Source organism: Ceratotherium simum, chromosome 8 (assembly GCF_057802395.1).
Source record: "Ceratotherium simum simum isolate JZ-2026a chromosome 8, ASM5780239v1, whole genome shotgun sequence".
Taxonomy (NCBI): domain Eukaryota; kingdom Metazoa; phylum Chordata; class Mammalia; order Perissodactyla; family Rhinocerotidae; genus Ceratotherium; species Ceratotherium simum.
This window is the reverse complement of record NC_141907.1, coordinates 72,545,007-72,566,298: the sequence shown is the minus strand read 5'-3', so window position 1 is coordinate 72,566,298 and position 21,292 is coordinate 72,545,007. Positions and strand designations below refer to the sequence as shown.

The 21,292-nt window shown below is 42.3% G+C and overlaps 1 protein-coding gene across 1 annotated transcript in view; it reads right to left on the bottom strand.

The window, feature by feature from the left end:
* The window catches only part of HERC6 (HECT and RLD domain containing E3 ubiquitin protein ligase family member 6), a 50,739-nt gene extending 36,417 nt beyond the window's left edge, over positions 1-14,322 (bottom strand). The window contains exons 1-8 of the mRNA XM_087434576.1: positions 14,124-14,322; positions 11,480-11,639; positions 7,442-7,518; positions 3,973-4,200; positions 2,960-3,054; positions 1,863-1,990; positions 818-954; positions 213-280 (exon numbers count right to left, since the gene is read on the bottom strand). Of these exons, the coding sequence (XP_087290702.1) occupies positions 213-280; positions 818-954; positions 1,863-1,990; positions 2,960-3,054; positions 3,973-4,200; positions 7,442-7,518; positions 11,480-11,639; positions 14,124-14,322 (1,092 nt within the window). The remainder of the gene's footprint in view (positions 1-212; positions 281-817; positions 955-1,862; positions 1,991-2,959; positions 3,055-3,972; positions 4,201-7,441; positions 7,519-11,479; positions 11,640-14,123) is intronic.
* Between the last annotated feature and the right edge of the window lie 6,970 nt (positions 14,323-21,292).

The following is a 21,292-nucleotide window of genomic DNA, read 5'->3' as shown; positions in this document are numbered from 1 at the left end:
AAGGACTTACAACTAAGGTATACAACCATGCCCTGGGGCTTTGGGGAGAAAAAATAAATAAATAAATAAATAAATAAAAAGTATTCTAACAGAGGATCTTATTATTTTAGTAAGAAATTTGAAGCCATACAAATGATACAATGTTTCAAACATTGTTCTGAAATCTAGAGAAAAAAATGATTTTTGAAAGAAACAGAAAGTATAACGGATACCTGATAAGTTGTCACAAAGTTGGCATATGTTCCAGCAAAAATGTGTTTGACTTGAACATCCACAAGGTCTAAAAGAAAGTCATAAATCCACGCTTATTGTTTTTAGAAGTAAAAAATACATCTTTTGTTGTCAACCTAAAATTGCTCTAAAAAATAGCCTTTAAAAAAATCTGATGTATTATCAAGCTAAATTTACTTATTTATTGGCAATTTATATTCTTTTAAATGGATTTTGACTACAAACAGCATAAAAGATTAATTTTGTCATATATTTACTCAGCTGAAAATTTAAATTTTCAAGCACTTGCATAAAGAAGCCAGGCTGATGTGCTTTAGAAGCGGTTTGATTAAATATATAAAAGCGTATCATTCTGATGCTTAAGTAACCTATTTGGGATCTTCTTTTATATTACCTTAATGTTTAGAAATGATTACCAAATACTCTAGGGATCATTGCAAAAGAAAAAATGTACATCATACAAATGAACAGTAACAGTACTAGAAGAACCACAGTTCTGTGCACTCCTTTGAAAGGAAGCTGCATAACATTTCTCTTCCACTGCCTCAAGTAACACAAAATCAGGAATTGGTGGGACCATTCATACCTTCAGCAGAAAGCAGGCAGCTAATGTCAAAGTTCTCTGTCTGGGCCTCTGGAGGAGTTGGGCTGCTCCTGCAACTTGGTCCACGACCAAAAGACACCACCTGACCAGTGGTGTAGACATATGCAAGGGTGTGATAACTGCAAGACGGAGAATACATTAAAACAAACACCATGATACTCATGCTTTCTGAGGAGGACGATGTCTCAACACAAAATAACAGGTTTATCTTACACTAAGCATGCAGATCCCTTATCACAATGTCAGGCTTAGAGGGTACCAGATGATGTGGCTAACCAAATGGGAGGTGAGTACTAACTTACTACTGACCTTAAATGTAGAATATTATTGATGGTCTCTACTATGGTTTCTATAATTTGTGTTTTAAATGCAAGTGCTTTTTATGAATTGGGTAGATGATACTCAGTATCCTCATAATTACGTTATGCAAAAGTCTGAATATAAATGCAAATATATGTTATCTTCTACAAGCATGAGATTAATTTTATCAACTCAAGTGGATAAGTACCACTATTTTTGTTAAAAACCCACCCCTCTCCCAGTACCTAGTATGGTGGTCTATACACAGTAAACTTCCAATAAATTCTTACTAAATAAGTGAAATGCCTAGGACAAAGAAGAAAAAAATGGAAAAATTAAACTATACTATTTAGGGCCGGCCCTGTGGCTTAGCGGTTAAGTGCGCGCGCTCCGCTGCTGGCGGCCTGGGTTCGGATCCCGGGTGCGCACCGACGCACCGCTTCTCCGGCCATGCTGAGGCCGAGTCCCACATACAGCAACTAGAAGGATGTGCAGCTGTGACATACAACTGTCTACTGGGGCTTTGGGGGGAAAAAAATAAATAAATAAAATCTTTAAACTATACTATTTGAAAGAAGTAAATTTTCAGAGAGGAAAATGACCTATAAAAAGAACAGTCACATATTTTAGGGTTTTAAGGTTTGATAACATTCCATATGAGTCACTTTTAAGTAACAAAAGATAACACTTTCTACTCATGCTAAAAAAAAATAATAAAGCCTATTACCTTCCACAATCTATCTGCGAAACTAGGCCGTCAATTCTTTCCACGAGTTGTGGACCTCTGTCCCCCGCAGTGGAGCTGTATCCCAGCTGTCCACAGCTATTGTCTCCAAATGTGAACACTTTCCCATTCTGTTTAAAAAAGGAGGAATCAGACTAATTTCAGGTCAAAAAAAGTAACTAAAAACTTAACGATTAAGTATTATAAGTGAGTTATATGAGAGCACTATGTGAAATATAAGCTTTATATAAAGAGGAGGGGGTCTTATACCCATTTCTAATTGTAAATGTAGAGTTAACACATTAAACATGAAAAAAAAAATCAGTGGAATTCCCTTAAGAACTAAGCACTTAATACGTGTTTGTAGAATGAATGGATGGACCAATTAACAGGTTCAAGAGTAACACTAACATTTAAGCATAGGCTTGCTTTATTCATTTGAGCATCACTCTAAAAATAATCTCTTTTCAAAAGACGACTCTTGATTAAAACAACTCTAGCTTTCTCCTGCCAATTAAGAATAAAATAATCCAAACATGCTTTTAAAACAAATAATAAAAATAATTTTAGATACTTAGTTTTTAAATAAGCATTTCAACCACATAGTTTTCAAGTCTATTCCTTATGGTGATGGAGAGAATCCATCCCATTGGAATATACTGTATGGCCAGTGTAAGAAGGGGAGGAAAACATTCAGGAAGCCGGCTCATAGCTGTGCCAACCAAGAAATGGAACAAAGTGTGTTCTAGTCTGTAATATAGGTTATTGAAAACTGTAAAAATTATTTTGTTATTTCTATAATAATTTTCATCTGTAGCGCTGCATTATGAATGAATAATTGCTAAATGGGATTAGCTCCTATAATAACCTAACTTAGTAGATTTCTAAAAATATTTCCTAAGGCTGAAAGTAGCTTTTGTCATGGGATCTTGAAAATTTCACGCTTTATATTGGGTTAACTTCTTCTCTTTGGATATTTGTACATTGAACGGATGTGCTGAGATATTGATCCACATCTTGCTTTCAACAACAATCAGTACACGTACCTTGTGGTAACATTTCTCTAGGATTTTAAAAAATAGCGAGACATTTTGGATTACCTGCGTAAGCACTGCAGTGTGCTCATAACCACAGCTGATATAAACCACACCCAGATTCCTCAGCGCACTAATCGAACGAGGCTTGTAGCTTTGCACTGTTGGAAGAAAGCAGAATCTCCAGAGTCTAAGAAGCAGACTCAGATATCATGAGTTTTTATATTTTTTATACTTTTTAACATTTTATTATCTTATAAGTCATTAACATAACTTTTAAGTGAATAATAAGAAGTATTGTTGGCAGTAATTAGCAGTCTTCTAATCCAGTAGTTCCTAAACTCTGCTGCACGCTGGAATCCTCTGCGGGATCTTTAGTGATGACTGAGGCCTGGCTTCCAACTCCAGACATTCTGATTTAACTGGTATAGGGTCCAACCTGGGCACTGGGATTTTTAAATGCTCTTAGGGTAGACAGAATAACGGCCTCCTGAAGACGTCCATGCCCATTCCCGGAGCCTGGGAATATGTTAGGTTACATGGCAAAGGGGAGTTAAGGAAGCAGATGGAATTCAAGTTGCTTATCTCTTGACCTTAAAATAGGGAGATTAGCTTGGTAATCACAAGGGGACTTTAACTGAGGAAGAGGGAGGCAGAAGAGTCAATGTCAGAGTAGTGTGACTTGAGAAAGACTTAGCTTTCCCTGAAGAAGAAAGGGGACTACGAGTCAAGGAATGCAGGCAGCCTGTAGAAGCTGGAAAAGGCAAGAAAATGGTTTCTGCCCTAGAGCCTCTAGAAAGGACCGCATCCTTGCTGACACCTTGACTGTAGCCCAGTGAGACCCGCGTCAGGCTGCGGACCACCAGACCTAGAAGATAATAAATTTGTGTTGTTTTAAGCCACTAAGTTTGTGATAATTGGTTACAGCAGCAATAGAAAATTAATATAGCTCCCCAGGGCATTTCTAACGTGTCACAAAGTTTGGGAACCACTGTTTTAACCTTTGAGACTGCCCTTTGCAGAGTCTTCCAACTGGAAAGAAAGAATGGTTTATTGTAGGAACAAGACTATCTCGTTACCTGGGACATTATTCCCACTGAGGGCCAGCTGCCCTGCACTGTTGCTTCCCCAGCCAAATGAAGTCCCACAGAGAGACAGGGCAAAGCTGTGGGCCCCTCCTGCAGCCACCTGAGCCAGGGGGATCCCCTCCAGGGACGTCACCCTCTGTGGGCTGTTTTGGGAGGGGAACTTCATCCCCAGGCCCAGCTGTCCGTGGCTGTTCTTTCCCCATGAAAACACTTGGCCATCTACAAAAATAAAGAAGAGAAATTCAGAATTGCACACACATTGGAATACCAAATCAAGTAGAAACTACCACCCTAATTCTAAAAATCTTTAAAGAATAAAACAGGGATAAAGGAAGTTAAAGTATTCTGGCTGAAGGCAAGAGGCATGGTCAAGACCACCTTCAAAAGCCCCTTCCAACAACGTCTACTCTTCTCCCTCCTAGTTAAGGGCAACCGTGTTCTTGCAGCCACTCAAGCCAAAAATCTTAGACTCATCCTTGACTCCTCTCTTTCTTTTACTCTTTAACCCAGCAAATCCTAAAGCCTCTATCTTCAGAGTTTATCCAGAATCCAATCACTTCTCACCTCTCCATTGTTTCCACCTTAGCTACCAGCTCACCATCATTTCTCTCCTGGAAAATTACAACAGCATCTCACTGGGCTCCCAGAGTCCACCCTTGCCCTCTGCAGTCTGTTCTCCAACGAGCAGCCAGGGTGATCTTTTAAAAATATAAGTCAGATCGAACCCTTTAGGAGCTAGGTATCTTACTCAATATAAGGCCAATTCTCTCTAGGGCTCACAAGCCCCACGTGACCACTCCTCCCACAACCACTTCTGGGCCTCATCTCCCCCTTGCTCAGGCTCTCCAGACCCCTGCTGCTGCTGAGCACACTGCTGGCATGCACCTACCTCATGGCCTTTGCATCTGGATCATTCTTCTGGATCATGGCCTTAGCATCATGTCTCCCTCTCTCCCTTCCTTTTGGTCTCTGCTCACATGTCACCTTATAAGAGAGCTTCCCTGACCTCCTTTCTAAAATAAAAAGATCCCTTCCCTCCACCCTGGTGCTTGCTCTCTGTCCCCTTATCCCGCCTCACTTTCCTGCACACACCTTATCCCTATCTGTTATACTACGTAACTACGTGTGTGTTTAATGGTCACTTCCCCAACTTTCCCCAGATATAAGCTCCCTGAACGCAGGGTCTTAGGTTTGTTCACGCTATACCTTCTTTGCCAGAAACACTGTAGACACTCAGTAAATACTTGCAGAATGACTCCGAGGGGAAAAAAACAACAACATTTTATGTTGAATTTGACCAGAGATGGATAATTTATATCAGGTCAAAAATCAAGCTCTTCTAGGGCCGGCCCCGTGGCTTAGCGGTTAAGTGCATGCGCTCTGATACTGGCAGCCCGGGTTCGGATCCCAGGCGTGCACTGACACACCGCTTCTCCGGCCATGCTGAGGCGGAGTCCCACATACAGCAACTAGAAGGATGTGCAGCTATGACATACAACTATCTACTGGGGCTTTGGGGAAAAAAAAAAAGGAGGAGGATTGGCAATGGATGTTAGCTCAGAGCCGGTCTTCCTCAGCAAAAAGAGGAGGATTAGCATGGATGTTAGCTCAGGGCTGATCTTCCTCACACACACACACACAAAAATCAAGCTCTTCTAATAATTATTTACCCAGAGAAATGCCAATACATCTCAGATTTTTATAATTTATTATATCTAGTTTTAATTTTTAACTCCTCTAAAGTTATTTCTACCCCTGAAAAGAATTTTTGAGGGCATATTGCAAAATGTCAAACTCTCACGAAGGTCTATGAGAACTCACCGTTCACCACAGAAATGCACTGAGTGCTGGGCTCTGCACAGCCTCTACAGTCCAGACCAACGTGAAGACAAATCAGTACCCCAAGGAAATATCCAAACCATCTCAATAATCAAGAAGGACCATTTGTGAAAACATGGATGGACCTTGAGGACATTATGCTAAGTGAAATAAGGCAGAGAAAGACAAATATTGTATGATCTCACTTATATCTGGAATCAAAAAAAAAAAAACCAGGTTCATTGATACTGAGAACAGCTCGACAGATTGGTGGTTGCCAGAGGTCGGGGGGCAGGGGGTGCGGTTGGGAGGGGAGGCGGCAAGAGGGCAAAATGAGTGAAGGGGGTCAAAAGGTATAAACTTCCAGTGATAAAATAAATAAGTCATGGGGATATGATATACAGCATGGTGACTATAGTTAATAATACTGTATTGCATATTTGAGAGTTGCATGGAGAATAAATCTTAAAAGTTCTCATCACAAGAAAAAAAACTCTGTAAACTACATATGGTGACGGATGTTAACTAGACTTATTGTGGTGATCATTTCACAATATATATAAATATCAAATCATTATGTTGTATACCTGAGACTAATATAATGTTGTACGTCAATTATACCTCAATAAACATAAATAAATAAATAAAAAGAAGGAAAGTAAGCAAGGAAAAGAGACTACTATTTATTGTACCCTACTATCTGCTATAGACTATACAGGATATATTATGTACCTATTCTCACTGCATCTTCTAAACAACCTGTAAGCTAGGCATCAATATTCCTACAGAAGAGACAATTGAGACTCATCCAAGTTAAATAACTTGCCCCAAACCAAATAGTTAGAAATGGTGGTAGAAGGACTCATACTTGAGCCATGGGATCGCCCTGGTCTCAGGGCCTGCGTGGTACAATGGTTCAGTACTTAGGGCTGGGATGTCAACAAGCAGAGGTTCAAATCCCACCTCTTCTATTTCTTAGTGTGTGACCTTGGGCAAATTATTGAAAGGCTCTGAGCCCACATTTCTTCATTTCTGAAATGGAGATACGAATAATGCCTGGCTTCTGTGTTTGTTAGGTGATTACATGAGATAACACATGTAAAGCATCTAACCCAGTAGCTGGCACACAGAAGGCAACCAAGAAATGCCACACGACCCCTGCAGCACAGTTGCAACTATGCCCAAGATATCACCAGAGGGACACACAAAAGGATGGGGATGTTAGTAGAAAAAAATGTCAAATCACGATGTTGACATCTTGACTTGTCTTTCTTTGATCTAAGTAAAAAAGACAAACAGGCCTTTGTCTGAGTTTGCCAGTGTAGACAAGCCACTCAGCATAGACAGCAAAGTGCTAGAAATAACACCCTACTGAGTTTTGAGAGAGAGTCAGCCAGTCAGGTCACGTGAATGGAGACAGCTTTACAGCAATGAGACATGAATTAGGCGCTACCTGGAGTATAATAAGAACAAAGAAAATTGAAAAAAATACGAACAGCAATACATCTTATGAAATCTGGAGAGTTAAAAACTTCTTAATGCATTAATATGAACCCCAAAGCATTAGAAATCTACAGGTATCATTCATATTGAAAAAATTACTTGCTGATGACACTTAGGAGATCCAAAAAGCCTTCTTTACCTTCTGATAATGCCAGGGAGTGGTAGTCTCCACAGGAAACTTGTATTATTTTTATATCAGTCAGAGTTTTTATCTTCCTATAATAAAAATGATACAAAATCCATTAATTCTTCTTTAGAGTCGGTCATCAAGTGAACTCCAGAGATTCAAAACTATTTCAGGTAATATGTCTGGTCTAGGGAAATAATTTTATTTTCCTATATTTCACTAGTACCTTCATTTCAAAGCCCTCAAACTGTTTTTAACATGACATCAACATGTACAAAGGTACAGGGCAGAATCCAAAATAGTATATAATGCAAAAGTGATTTTTATGGACTTTTAATACATTATATAATGTACTAACTTTCATTCTATACTTATTAGCCTAAAAGAAAAATAAATTTCTTAATACACATATAGCACAGGGCTTTAGAATTTATAGAACACTGTCACCTACAACACCTAATTTAAGTCCTGTGAGATAAAGAAACCATTAGGTTGAATTCTATTAAACTGACATTTTTGTGGATCAAAAACATAACTATCAGCAATTTCCTATGGTTGAACCTGGCAGAATTCAAAGAGGTCAAACAGATACCAAGTTATAGAACTAGACTCAGACCTTGGTCTTTTCATGCCAAATTCAAGACTCATTCCCCCACGCCACAGGGATCTCTCATACCATTTAATGATCAGAGGAGGTAACAAGAGGTAACTTCCTCATATTAAAAAACAGGCTTTTGGGGCTGGCCCCGGGGCTTAGCGGTTAAGTGCGCGCGACCTGGGTTCGGATCCCAGGCGCAAACTGACGCACCGCTTCTCCAGCCATGCTGAGGCCGCGGCCCACATACAGTAACTAGAAGAATGTGCAACTATGACATACAACTATCTACTGGGGCCTTGGGGAAAAAAAAAAGGAGGAGCATTGGCAATAGATGTTAGCTCAGAGCTGGTCTTCCTCAGCAAAAAGAGGAGGATTAGCACAGATGTTAGCTCAGGGCTGATCTTCCTCACAAAAAAAGAAAAAAAAAAACAGGCTTTTGAAAATTCCCAAAGCGTGTAATTCATGAACACACAATTCAGACAGCTTGTCATATCACTTGTCCCAGGAAGTTGTTTGTGAGAATACGACATTTCCCCTCCATTTTACTGAGTAAAATATTAGGACCCAGTGGCTTGTGACAAGCCAAAAAGTTATGTTGAGAAGAAAACTCTTCCTCTTCCAACTTGGGTCCAGTGCTTGGGGGCCTGCAAATTAACTGACAATAGACAGATTAACAGGAGAAAAGACAAGGTTTATTCACATGTACAGGTAGGAGCTCCCAGTAATGGAAAATTGGTGGAATAACCTGAATAAAGGTTTATATATATCAACTTACCATCCCATTTACAACTGCAACAAAAAGAATAAAATACCTAGGAATAAACTTAACCAAAGAGGTGAAAGAGCTGTACATGGAAAACTAATAAAACATTGCTGGAAGAAATTGAAGAAGACACAAAGAAATGGAAAGATATTCTGTGCTCTTGGATTGGAAGAATTAACATAGTTAAGATGTCCATACTTCCTAAAGCCATCTATAGATTCAATGCAATCCCTATCAAAGTTCCAACAACATTTTTCACAGAAATAGAACAAAGAATCCTAAAATTTATATGGAACAACAAAAGACCCCGAATAGCTAAAGGAATCCTGAGAAAAAAGAACAAAGCTGGAGGTATCACACTCCCTGATTTCAAAATATACTACAAAGCTATAGTAACCAAAACAGCATGGTACTGGCACAAAAATAGACACACAGATCAATGGAATAGAATCGAAAGCCCAGAAATAAACCCACACATCTATGGACAGCTAATCTTTGACAAAAGAGCCAAGAACATACAATGGGGAAAAGAAAGTCTCTTCAACAAGTGGTTTTGGGAAAACTGGATAGCCACATGCAAAAAAATGAAAGTAGACCCTTACCTTACACCATACACAAAAATGAACTCCAAATGGATTAAAGACTTGAATGTAAGACCTGAAACTATGAAACTTCTAGAAGAAAACATAGGCAGTACGCTCTTCAACATCGGTCTTAACAACATCTTTTCAAACACCACATCTGACCGGGCAAGAGAAACAATAGAAAAAATAAACAAATGGGACTACATCAAACTAAAAAGCTTCTGCACAGCAAAGGAAACCATCAACAAAACGAAAAGACAACCTAACAATTGGGAGAAGATATTTGCAAACCATACTTCTGATAAGGGCTTAATCTCCAAAATATATAAAGAACTCATGCATCTCAACAACAAAAAAACTACCAACCCAATTAAAAAATGGGCAAAAGACCTGAACAGACATTTCTCCAAAGAAGATATACAGATGGCCAACAGACACATGAAAAGATGTTCAAAATCACTATCAGGGAAATGCAAATCAAAACTACAATGAGATATCACCTCACGCCCGTCAGAATGGCTATAATTAACAAGACAGGAAACAACATGTGTTGGAGAGGATGTGGAGAGAAGGGAACTCTCATACACTGCTGGTGGGAGTGCAAACTGGTGCAGCCACTATGGAAAACAGTATGGAGATTCCTCAAAAAATCAAGGATAGAACTACCATATGATCCAGCTATCCCACTGCTGGGTATTTATCCAAAGAACTTGAAAACACCAATTTGTAAAGGTACATGCACCCCTGTGTTCATTGCAGCGTTATTCACAATAGCCAAGACTTGGAAGCAACCTAAGTGCCCGTCAAGGGACGGATGGATAAAGAAGATGTGGTATGTATACACAGTGGAATATTACTCAGCCGTAAGAAACGATGAAATCCTGCCATTTGTGACAACATGGATGGACATTGAGGGTATAATGCAAAGTGAAATAAGTCAGAGGGAGAAGGTCAAATACCGTATGATTTCCTTCATTAAGTAGTAGATAATAACAACAATAAACAAACACATAGGGACAGAGATTGGATTGGTGGTTACCAGAGGGGAAGGGGGGAGGGAGGAGGGTGAAAGGGATAATTCGGTACATATGTGTGGTGATGGGTTGTAATTAGTATTTTGGTGGTGAACATGATGTAATCTATGCAGAAATAGAAGTACAGTGATGTACACCTGAAATTTTTACAATGTTATAAACCAATGTTACTGCAATAAACAAAAAATTAAAAAAAAAAAAGACAGATTGACAGGAGAAAAGACAAGGTTTATTCACATGTACAGGTAGGAGCTCCCAGTAATGGAAAATTGGTGGAATAACCTGAATAAAGGTTTATATATATCAACTTAGCAAAATGGGGGCTTTCAGGGCTTCCATGGGAAAGTAGGGAAGGTTTTACTGGGTTTTTTGATGCTGATTGGGCAGTCTGTCTTCACAGCAGCTGAATTCACAGGAAACTCCCTCCGAGGAGGGTTAATGGCTGCTGTATTTTCAGAAGGCTCTGCTTTAGTCAGATAAGAGAAGTTCAGATAAAATTTGTTGCTGCATCTTCTGTAGCTCACATGTTTTCACTTTAAAATAGTCTTTATGCCAACTCTGGGGGTCCAAGTGGGTCCCCACAGTTATTCCCAACAGATAAGATGAAGTTCAGAGTGCACATGTTCTCATTTAACCCCGCCCTTTTCACTCACAGGGCTCTATCGAAATAATAATTGGGGTTATAAGTTTTTTCCTGCCTCCTTCCCTCACTACACTGTAATCGTTGAGGTTAGGAACTGTGTTTGTCATAGTCTATCTTTGTACCCTGGCATCTTGCCTGGTGCCTAGCACATGGAACTCAAAAATATTGAATGAGGGCCGGCCCCGTGGCTTAGCGGTTAAGTGCGCGCGCTCCGCTGCTGGCGGCCCGGGTTCGGATCCCGGGCGCGCACCGACGCACCGCTTCTCCCGCCGTGCTGAGGCCGGGTCCCACATACAGCAACTAGAAGGATGTGCAGCTGTGACATACAACTATCTACTGGGGCTTTGGGGGGAAAATAAATAAATAAATAAAATCTTAAAAAAAAAAAAAAAAAAATATTGAATGAATGAGTGAACTGAAATACTTACTTAGGGGTAAAATTTATTTCCTTAAATTCTCCAATTCCCAGCTGCCCTTCAGAACCAGCTCCCCAAGCGAAGGCCCTTCCTTTGTGACAGACAGCCACGGAGTGCTCCTTTCCACAGCTCACAAGAGCAACTTGTAGGGTTTCCAATGCTGGAACTGGTTCTTTAGGAAGAAAAACAAAACAAGACCCCCCACAAGATTATTAATTTAACAAGTTTATGACAATACTTGCCTTCAAAAAGAAGGGTCACTTGAATTTTTCATCTCTTCCAATGGACTTTTTTTTTTCCAACTTTTTTTTCTTCTGAGGAAGAGTCACCCTGAGCTAATAACACCCGCTGCCAATCTTCCTCTTTTTTTTTTTTTTTTTTTTGCGAGCCTCCGCCGCAGCATGGCCACTGACAAACAAGTGGTGCAGGTCTTCACCCAGGAACCCAACCCGGGCTGCCAAAGCGGAGGGCACCGAACTTAACCACTAGGCCACTGGGGCTGGCCCCCAATGGACTTTCAGTCCACACTAAAGGTGTGAAAGAAATAAACTCGATGTGTGTTACACTGCCTTTTGGGAATATAGCTGCTATTTAAAGGGTGGGCATCATGGAGGAGGGGAACTTGTAGGGACTATGATGCTTGACCTAACGTTTCTCTATGACGATGGTAACAAAACCCAGCAAAATAAAGGCAGCTGGAGAGAAGACGTGATCGCCTCCACTCTGCTCTCCTGGCTTCCTAGCCCACGGTGAGAATAGTGAATCTCTTGCTCAGGAGGAAAGGGGCAGGGAGCCTACCTTATGAGTGTGAGGGGCAGATGCCAGATCCCCTCACAATGAAGAGTGCGATACTGTGCCTCCAAATGCACCACATGTGCCCGCAGATGAAAACCTGATCTCATTACCCTACAAGCCGATCCAAACTGCTTTCCCAAAGTGTTCGTCTCTGAATTATTATAGATTTGGAGTTAAGTACATCAGTAAAGTTTTTAACATTTAAGTTAAGTTTTCTTTTTTTTTAACTTTGTAATCTTATCCTTTGCAATGATTTACTTTCAAACTATGCAACAATAAAAATTTTCCCAAAGATACATTCACTCATGGAGGTAGAAACAGGAACCACCTTCCTGGAGAGCAATTTGGCATTAAGTCTCATGTTGTCCCTTATTTCTACCTGAAGGGGATCAGGATATGCTACCCCAAAAATATGCCATTTTGGCATAAGGATTATTTTGAGCTGAAGGCAGTTGAGAATCAACAGATGCAGGAGAATTCTCTGCTCTCCCCTTATCCACCTAAAAGCAGGGCATAAATTTCCCTTGTGAAGGTGTCCCCTCTCCCCCATACCAGGAAGAGAAGAGTGACTCTTATCACCAGAGCCAGCATCAATAAATATGAGTCTGCAAACACCCTTACTAAAATAACCGTGATCTTCTATTAGTTCTTCCCATATATTTCTAAGTCACTTCCCCACAACTGATTATCCTTCAAAGCCCAAACCCCCTTTTCTTTGTTAAAATGGCATATAAGCCCCTAAGTGTAACCACTCCGTGTTTCCCTTCTTTTCTGTGAACTCCTGTGCACATAAAATATTAATAAAATTGTATGCTTTTTCTCTTGTTAGTTTATCTTTGTTAGTTTAGTTCACAGGCCCTCATGATAAGAACTAAGAGGATAGAGGAAAAGTTTTTCCTCCCAGACACAGCTCTTGGAACTTATTCTAAGTATGCAATCAGAAATTTGGTCAAATATTTACTTACAATAATGTCAATCATAGTATTTATAAAAGCCCCTAATGAGAAAAAACCTAATTTCCACAAAAGTTGAATCATTAAATTGTACTCTCAGAGCCTGGAGTGTTATGCAACAACTTAAAATGTATTGTCAAAAAATACATAATAAAAGGGCAATACATTCATAATATTATGTTTGGTGAAAACGCAATTTACAGAGTTGTATAAATATCGCGTATACAAAACTGTATAATGACATGATTTTATAAAGATTAAATATATAACAGGAAAAAAGGAAACATCAAAATATTAGGAGTTGCCTTCGGGTGTTGGAATTATAGGCGATTTCTTTCCCTGTTTCTACAATAATCAGTAATGGTAAAAAGGCTATTATATATTTTTAATCGTAAGAAACAAGACGCCTAGGGTATTTCTGAGGGAGTTACAGGTGTTCAACCCACAAACCAGTCACTCTGACTGTTCCAGATAGATTCGCGCAGGCAAGGATTGGTCTCGAAACGCAAGGGGAGGGACCACACCTCCGTTCAGAGGAGGATGGTCCAGTTTACTTAAGCTTTCATTCTCGCCTTGAAGACGAACTGGAAACTGAAACAAACCCGAGGCGCGTCCGGAAATCGAAACTGATGAAGTTGCGCAAACCGTAAAGCATCACTCTGTTCAGATAGATTCGCGCAGGCAAGGATTGGTCTCGAAGGGCAAGCGGGAGGGACATCTCTCTCTGTTCGGGGGAGGGCGGCCAGTTTAGTTAGGCTCTCAGTTTCGCTTTGAAGACGAACAGGAAACTGAAACAAACCGAGGCGCGTCTGGAAACCGACGCTGCTGAAGCTGCGCTCAGGCTGCGCGGAGCACCCTTCTCCCGCCTCCCGCGGCCCCGCGCCCCGCTCCTGGGTCCCGGCGCTCACCTGGCCGCTCCCCGCGCGGCGCGCCCCTCCGGCCCAGCTGGCCCCGGCTGTTGTCCCCGCACGAGTGGACGGTGCCGTCGCTCAGCAGCAGCAGCGAGTGGCGCCCCCCGCAGGCCGCCTGCCGCAGCTCGGCGCCGCCCGCGCCCGCCGGCCCCCGCCGCAGCGGCCCCCCGCGGCCGGCGCCCCAACAGAGGTACATCGCGCGCCGGCCGCCTGCCCCGCGTCTGTCCGCTCCGTCCCGCCCGGCTCCCAGAGGCTAGTGACAGGCGTGCGCTGATTTCCGGGAAACCCGGAGGCTGGATGGGTCAGCCCCGCTCCGGTTTCCTCCCGCCGTCCAGCTCGAACCGGCAGCGCGGCCCCGGCACGCTACGTCATCCTGACGTCTCCCCGCGAATGGCTTTTGGGGATCAAACGTGAGCGCCAAGTCTGAGGAGCAGAGGGGCACTCCTAAGGAAGAGCGCCTGGATTTACATTCTAGCTAAGCCACCTAACCTACGAGCTTTGTGACTTTGGGCAACTTACCTAACGATTCTGTGCCTCAGCTACCACGTCCATGCAATGTCCATAGCAAATCTAACATGTTAGGATAATTTAATAGATAAACCATAATGTGTTAGAATAATGCCTAGATTGCTTAATAAAAACATCTGAGTGCCTACCCTCCTCTAGACTGTTCTGGGCACTGGAAATGCAAAATCCTCATGGTGCTTACATTCTCCTGTTTTTAAACGGATGAATAAATACTTAGTATAATGTCATGTGGCAACATGAAGAAAGAACAGTAGAGGAACAGAGGCTGGGGGCAGAAGGAACTAGTATTTTTAAATTTTAATTAATTTATTTGTGTTTGGTGAGGAAGATTCGCTCTGAGTTAACATCTGTGCCAGTGTTCCTCTATTTTCTATGTGGGTCACAGCCACAGCATGGCTGATGAGTGGTGTAGGTCTGCGCCTGCACCCCGGAACCCCGGGCCAGCAGCAGAGGGCCCCAGACTTAACCACTATGCCACAAAGCTGCCCAGGAACTAGTATTTTTTGATAAGATTTCAGGGAAGATGTCTCTGATGAAGTGACATTTGAGAAGAGGGCAAGGGGACAGGGGAAATGAGGGAATGAGTCATGCTCATCTCTAAGGGTAGGGGGTGAAGGGGAGCCATTGGAAGGTTTTGAACACAGAAGTGACACGATCTGACTTTAGTTTTAAGAGAATCATTCTGGCTGGTGTGTAGAAAATAATAGAACAAAAATGGAAGCAGAAAAGCCAGTTAGGAGAGGCTGCTATAGGAGTCCAGGTCAGAAGGATGATGCTGGGACTAAGGTGATATTGTAGAGGGGAGGAGAGAAGAAATGATCACATTCAAGATGTTTTGAAAGTCAGAGTCCACAGAGTTGCTCATGGATTGGAAGTGGGAGGAAGGAAGGAAAGGGATTAGGATTACTCCAAGGTTGGCCTGAGCAATGGGGTGAATGGTGGTACCCTTTACTGGGATGGGCACCCTGAGGGAGGCGCCAGTTTGGGGTTGGTGTTTGGGAGTCCAGTCTGGTAATAACCGTGAGATGCTTGTGTAGGGGTGGAAAACTTCTCCCTCTTCCTTTCTAGGTTCTTTGGCTGGTCTAATAATTAAATTGACATAAAACAATTAACAGGAGAAAAATAAATTTTGTACGTACCAGAGACCCAAAGACATGAGACCCAAAGACAAGACATGGGACCCAAAGACAGTCAGGCAATTGAGGCTTATATGCCATCCTGAGCTAAGGAGAAGGGGTAGGGGTCTGGGGCTTCAAAAGGGGAGGAAGACAGATCACAGGAAGATGAGAAGAGCAGATGTTTGGTAAACAAATGTTTGCCCTGCTATGCAGAGAAGTCTGTCTGATAGGAAAAGTTATCTTTGGTATTGGCTCTGGTCCTGGTACAGGCCCTCTATCTAAACTCTTTTAGGTGGTTTAGGGGAAAGTAAACAGCTTTTCCTGAGTCTTTTGGGCCTTGATTCTCTTCAGCTGGAAATAACCCACATGTCAAAGTGGCATTTTTGGGGTGGCATATTCTGCTCCCCCTCACTTGTTATGAGAGGAGGCGATGAGATCAACCATTTTGGAGTTGTGGAGAGAAGTTGGAGTGGAGTCACAAAATTGGGAGTCATCAGCGTAGAGATGATACTGAAAGCCCAATGGCTGCGTGAGATGACCGATGGGGTGAGTGTAGCTGGCACCGAGCAGAGGCCTGATCCTGGCAGGAAAACCAGGGGGGATGGTGTGCGCGAAGCGAGTGAAGAGTAAGGGAATGATCAACTCTGTCAATCGCTTGTCCAGCAAGATAAGGATTGAGTGTTAATCTTTAGGTTTGGCAAAATGGGGGTCATTGCTGACTTGGACAGTTAGCCATCATCACCATTACTGTTTTATTTTTATTATTATAGCATCCATTTGTATACTCAGCTCACTTCTCTTTACTACTACATTTTAAGTTCTCTAAAGGTGAGAATAAATATTGCTTGTTTTTCTCTCACAAGAATGCCAGCACAAGATGCTGATGAGTATGTCCTGGACAAATGGGTTGATGAGTGGTGAGGAAATGAATAGCATTCCTACTTCTGGTTCCATTTCACTATGTACCATATATAACCATTTTCTGGATAGTAATTTCCTAAATGTTTATTACTTTCCTTGGGCACAAACTGTAGAGTTTGATATTATCAGCCTAAGACACTGAGCCCTCATATTAAGTCATTTCTTTAAAAAAAAAATCTACTAGAGAACTAAAATGTAAATGTATTGTTCTCAGTTTGTGTCCCCACCACCTAACACAGTGTCTGCCACATAAAAAGAACTCAATAAAGGTTAGTGAGATAAGTGAATAAAATGTAAATTAAAGAAATTGAGCATACTTTTATTGCTTGAGAAAGATATAATCTCAGTTCATCTGTGTTCACGCACTTGGAAACAGTAGCTCCCATTTATTGAATGTTTACCATGTGTTGACTATTTTATATAAAATGTCTAATTTAATTCTTTTTTTTTTTTTTTTGTGAGGAGATCAGCCCTGTGCTAACATCTGCCAATCCTCCCCTTTTTTTTCCTTTTGCTGAGGAAAACTGGCCCTGGGCTAACATCCGTGCCCATCTTCCTCCACTTTATATGGGACGCTGCCACAGCATGGCTTGCCAGGCGGTGCGTCGGTATGCATCCAGGATCCGAACCGGCGAACCCCGGGCCGCCACAGTGGAGCACGTGCACTTAACTGCTTGCGCCACCTGGCTGGCCCTCTAATTTAATTCTTTCATCAGCTTTCTCCATAAAGATTGTCTTGGTTGCAAGTAACAGAAAATATGACCTAAACTCACTTAAGCAAAAGGGAAATTTACTGGTAGAGTGCATTATTATTATTCAAAAATATCTGTTGCCCCTCTCCACCGTTTGGCATCAAGCTTGAGCATGTGAATTTGTTCTGGCAGATGCCATGCGAGCAGGAGCATCTTCCCGGCAGACGGTTTAAGAGGCAGCACTAATTTTCCCTGCTCTCCTTTTCCTCTATTACAACAACTGGTGATTTTCCAGACAGAGATTGCTCCCTCATCCTGGGTGCCAGATTAAAGACAACAGTCTAGCAGAGTGGCGGCGGGTCTATGTAGCATAAGTGAGAAATAAGTCTTTGTTGTCGTAAGCCCCTGAGCTTTTGGAGGGTGTTTGTTATTGCACAGAGAGCATAAGGTAGCCTCTTCTGACGGTCACATCACTGAGGTGCGTCGGCATGGCTGATTTCAGGAACTGCTGTCCACAAGGACTTCGACAGTGTCCTAATGACTCCATTTCTCTGTATCTCTTCACTCCGCCTCTGGCTGTGTGGGCTTCATCTTCAGGCTCCACGCGGTGTACTCCGCAGTTCCAGAATCTCCTCTGAGATGGCAAGAGGGTTACAGCAGCCCTAAACTTTTTATCCAGCTCTCAAGCTTCACAGCCTGTGGGGAATCTGCTCACAAACAAAAGTCCTGTAGTTTAGTCGTGGTGCTCTCAATGACCCGATTTGGGTCTCATGTCCACCCCTGAGCCAGTCGCTGTGGATTCCCGGAGATGGAGTCAATCGCCTGGCAGAACTGCCTGTGAGGTGGGGATGGAATCTCACCCAAGCGCAGGTTCTCAGAGTGAGGGGTAGCAGATTCCAAGATGAACGCTGGGCACATTGCTGGAAGAAGTGGGGGATGGATGCCCAGGAGTATCCTCTGCATCAATCATGTAAACTAAGTATTATTATCATTCCCGTTTTGTGGGTAAGAGTCAAAGCTCAGAGAGTTTTGGTGACTTGCCTTAAGTTACATGAATTAACACTGGTCAGTTTGACTGGAAAGCCTATTTAATTTCCACTATAACACTCTTTAGTCCCGGATCTCATCTCTCGTGCCCCCTAGAGGGGTTAATGTCACATCCTCACAACCATTCCATCTAGAAAATCCCAGCTTGCAGACATCATCATCATGATGGCCTGAGAGGATTCCTTTGTCTCTCCCGTTCAATCTACAGTGAGTAAAATATCCATAACCCAACAAAGCCCACATTGCGCAACAGACCAGGACCAGGGAGATGCACACATCTGTGCATGCAAAGGTGGGTGGATTGGAGAAGGTATAGAAGGCCTAAATGGGGGAACAGCAGAGGCAGAGCCCAGGACCCTGGATCCCCGGCAGCAGCGGCTGAGCCAGGCGTCCCCAGCCTCAGAGAACTCCGGCCAGTCAGCCACGCTGGCACCTATGGCCACGAGAATCGGAGCAGCGGAGGCGGAGCCCCGTGATCCCAAAGATGGGAGCAGAGCGGAGGCGGGTACAGGACCCCGACACCCCAACTCCAGCGGCGTCTGCAGCCATAAGGCAACAGGCAACAACAGAGGCATTGCCGCTCGAACCCATCTCCCTCCCTCTCCTCATCCTCCCCTCATTCCCTTCAAACACCGCCTCACCCTGCGCGGCAGAGCTTCTGACCAAGGTGATCCCTGACATGGTGGAGGCATCAGCCATCCCTGCCTTTATTCCCCGGTGGCTGCGAAGCTGCCGCCTGCAGCAACACCAGCAACAGTAAGGCATCAGTGACCCCCAAGGGTGCAGACACCCTGAATAGAGGCCATGGAGGGTGGAATGTGCAGAGACAGCTCAGGTGAGAGAAACCAAAAACTAGCGCTCTAGCGCCACCTACCGAAAAACAAAAGAAAGGCCTCTAATCTCCAATTGATGGAAAAGTTTGAATCAAAATAAAGCTATACCTAAATAAGAAAAGAGTTCGCTATGACAAATGCGCCAGCAGAGGAAGAACTCAGCAAGCACCACAAAAAGCCACGGTAACGTGCCATCACAAAAAGAAAATAACAGTTCTTCAGAAACCAAACATAAAGTCATGGAAGATTGTGATCTAACTGATAAAGAATTCAAAATAGCTGTCATGAAGGAACTCAACGAGCTACAAGAAGACTCAGAAAGGCAGTTCAGTGAGCTCAGGAATAAAATCAATGAAGGAGAAGACAATTCATCTTATATTCCCTCCTCACTGCAAAATCCTCCCCTAACCAGTGAGTTGCTGAAGGATGCAGGCTCATATCAGCAACATCTCATTTTCCATCCGTTTTATATCTCCACTGCCCCTATCCTAGTTCAGGACTTTTGCAGTAACATCCCGCGTGTCTGTATCTCTAATATCGGGCATCTCTAATGGATCTTTTATGTTCTCCTAAGAGTTATCTGCAGAAAACACACTTCTGATCATATCACTTACCTTTTTTAATGGTTGTAGGCCTATTGCTACAGAAAAAACTTAAGGCCTTCCATTATCTGTTTGTAACTGACCTTTCCAGCTGCATTTCGCCAACAATTATAGACATCATACACACACGTGCATGCACACACGCACACACACACACTGGGACCACTGTCACAACGAACAACTTGCCTTTTCCTACTTGCTTTTTTCCAAATCCACGTCTTTGTTCATTCTGTATCTTCCGCCTGGAATTTTCTTGTCCCCATTTCTGTTTACGAAAATACGTATGTCTCAAATGCCTCATCTCTGTGACACGCTTCTTGGACTCTACAACATCAGTTACTCCTTTCTGGGCTCCCACAACAAAGGATGTCCTTAGCACGCACACACTCCACGACGTGACACTAATTTCACTCTGTACTGCTATATTAATTCCATCTTTGCCCAACCAACTCTGTGAGGGATGTTAATCGTCTTTGTAGCCCCACCAAAGCCTAGCCAAGTGTTACACAATACATGCTAAATATAGTGGCTAGCTCTCAGTGACTATCAGGGAAATTAATTAGGTAAAATTCATGGTTAATTTTTAAAAATATCTTTACTGAACGTCCACTATGTGTATAACATGGAGCAAACAAAAGATGATAATTATTACTCACATTAGTATTTACTTTAGACTTTACAAACTCCTTCCAGCTATTCTACTTCAGGTGTCCTCATAAGCACAGGGTGAGTAGGCACGAGAGAGAATGCTGTCCCTATCTCAGATGAAGAACTTAGGCTCAGAGAGGTGAAAGTGATTTGTCTCTAATTACAGATGAGTAAGTGGACTAGCCCATGGTTTTTCTTTCCACTACACAACCATGTTTAATGCGCTTCCCTTTCTCAGAGAACACCCAGGTAAAAACCAGAAAGTCAATTTAAATCGACTGTCATCATATCTTAAAAATCAAACTTTGAAGATTATTTATACCTTATATTTCATACCAATAGTCTATTTTTTGTTTTTTACTAATTTTTCCCTAAACAGTGATTTATAGAGCACAGGAAAATGAACAAAGGGAAAGAAAATAAAATTTCCTAACTACCTACCACATGCCAATTTCTCTCACAATATATTTCCTCATTTAAGCTTTGCAACCACCCCATTATATGCCCATCCGTATTATGTACCCCAATACAGATGTGAATAACTTGAGCCTCAAAAAATTTTAGTGACTTGCTCAGGTAAATAGTAAGATAAACGGGATAAATAGTAAGGTAAATGGGGGACCCCAGATTCAAACCATGTCTCCTTTCTCTTCCCTCTTTCCACCAAACAGCACTGACTCAAAGTGAGATTAGAGAGGGGGTGAGAAAGAGGATGAGCTAACAAAAGATCATCTTGGAGCACACGGGGCTGAGGACAGATGGAATAAACCAGTTATG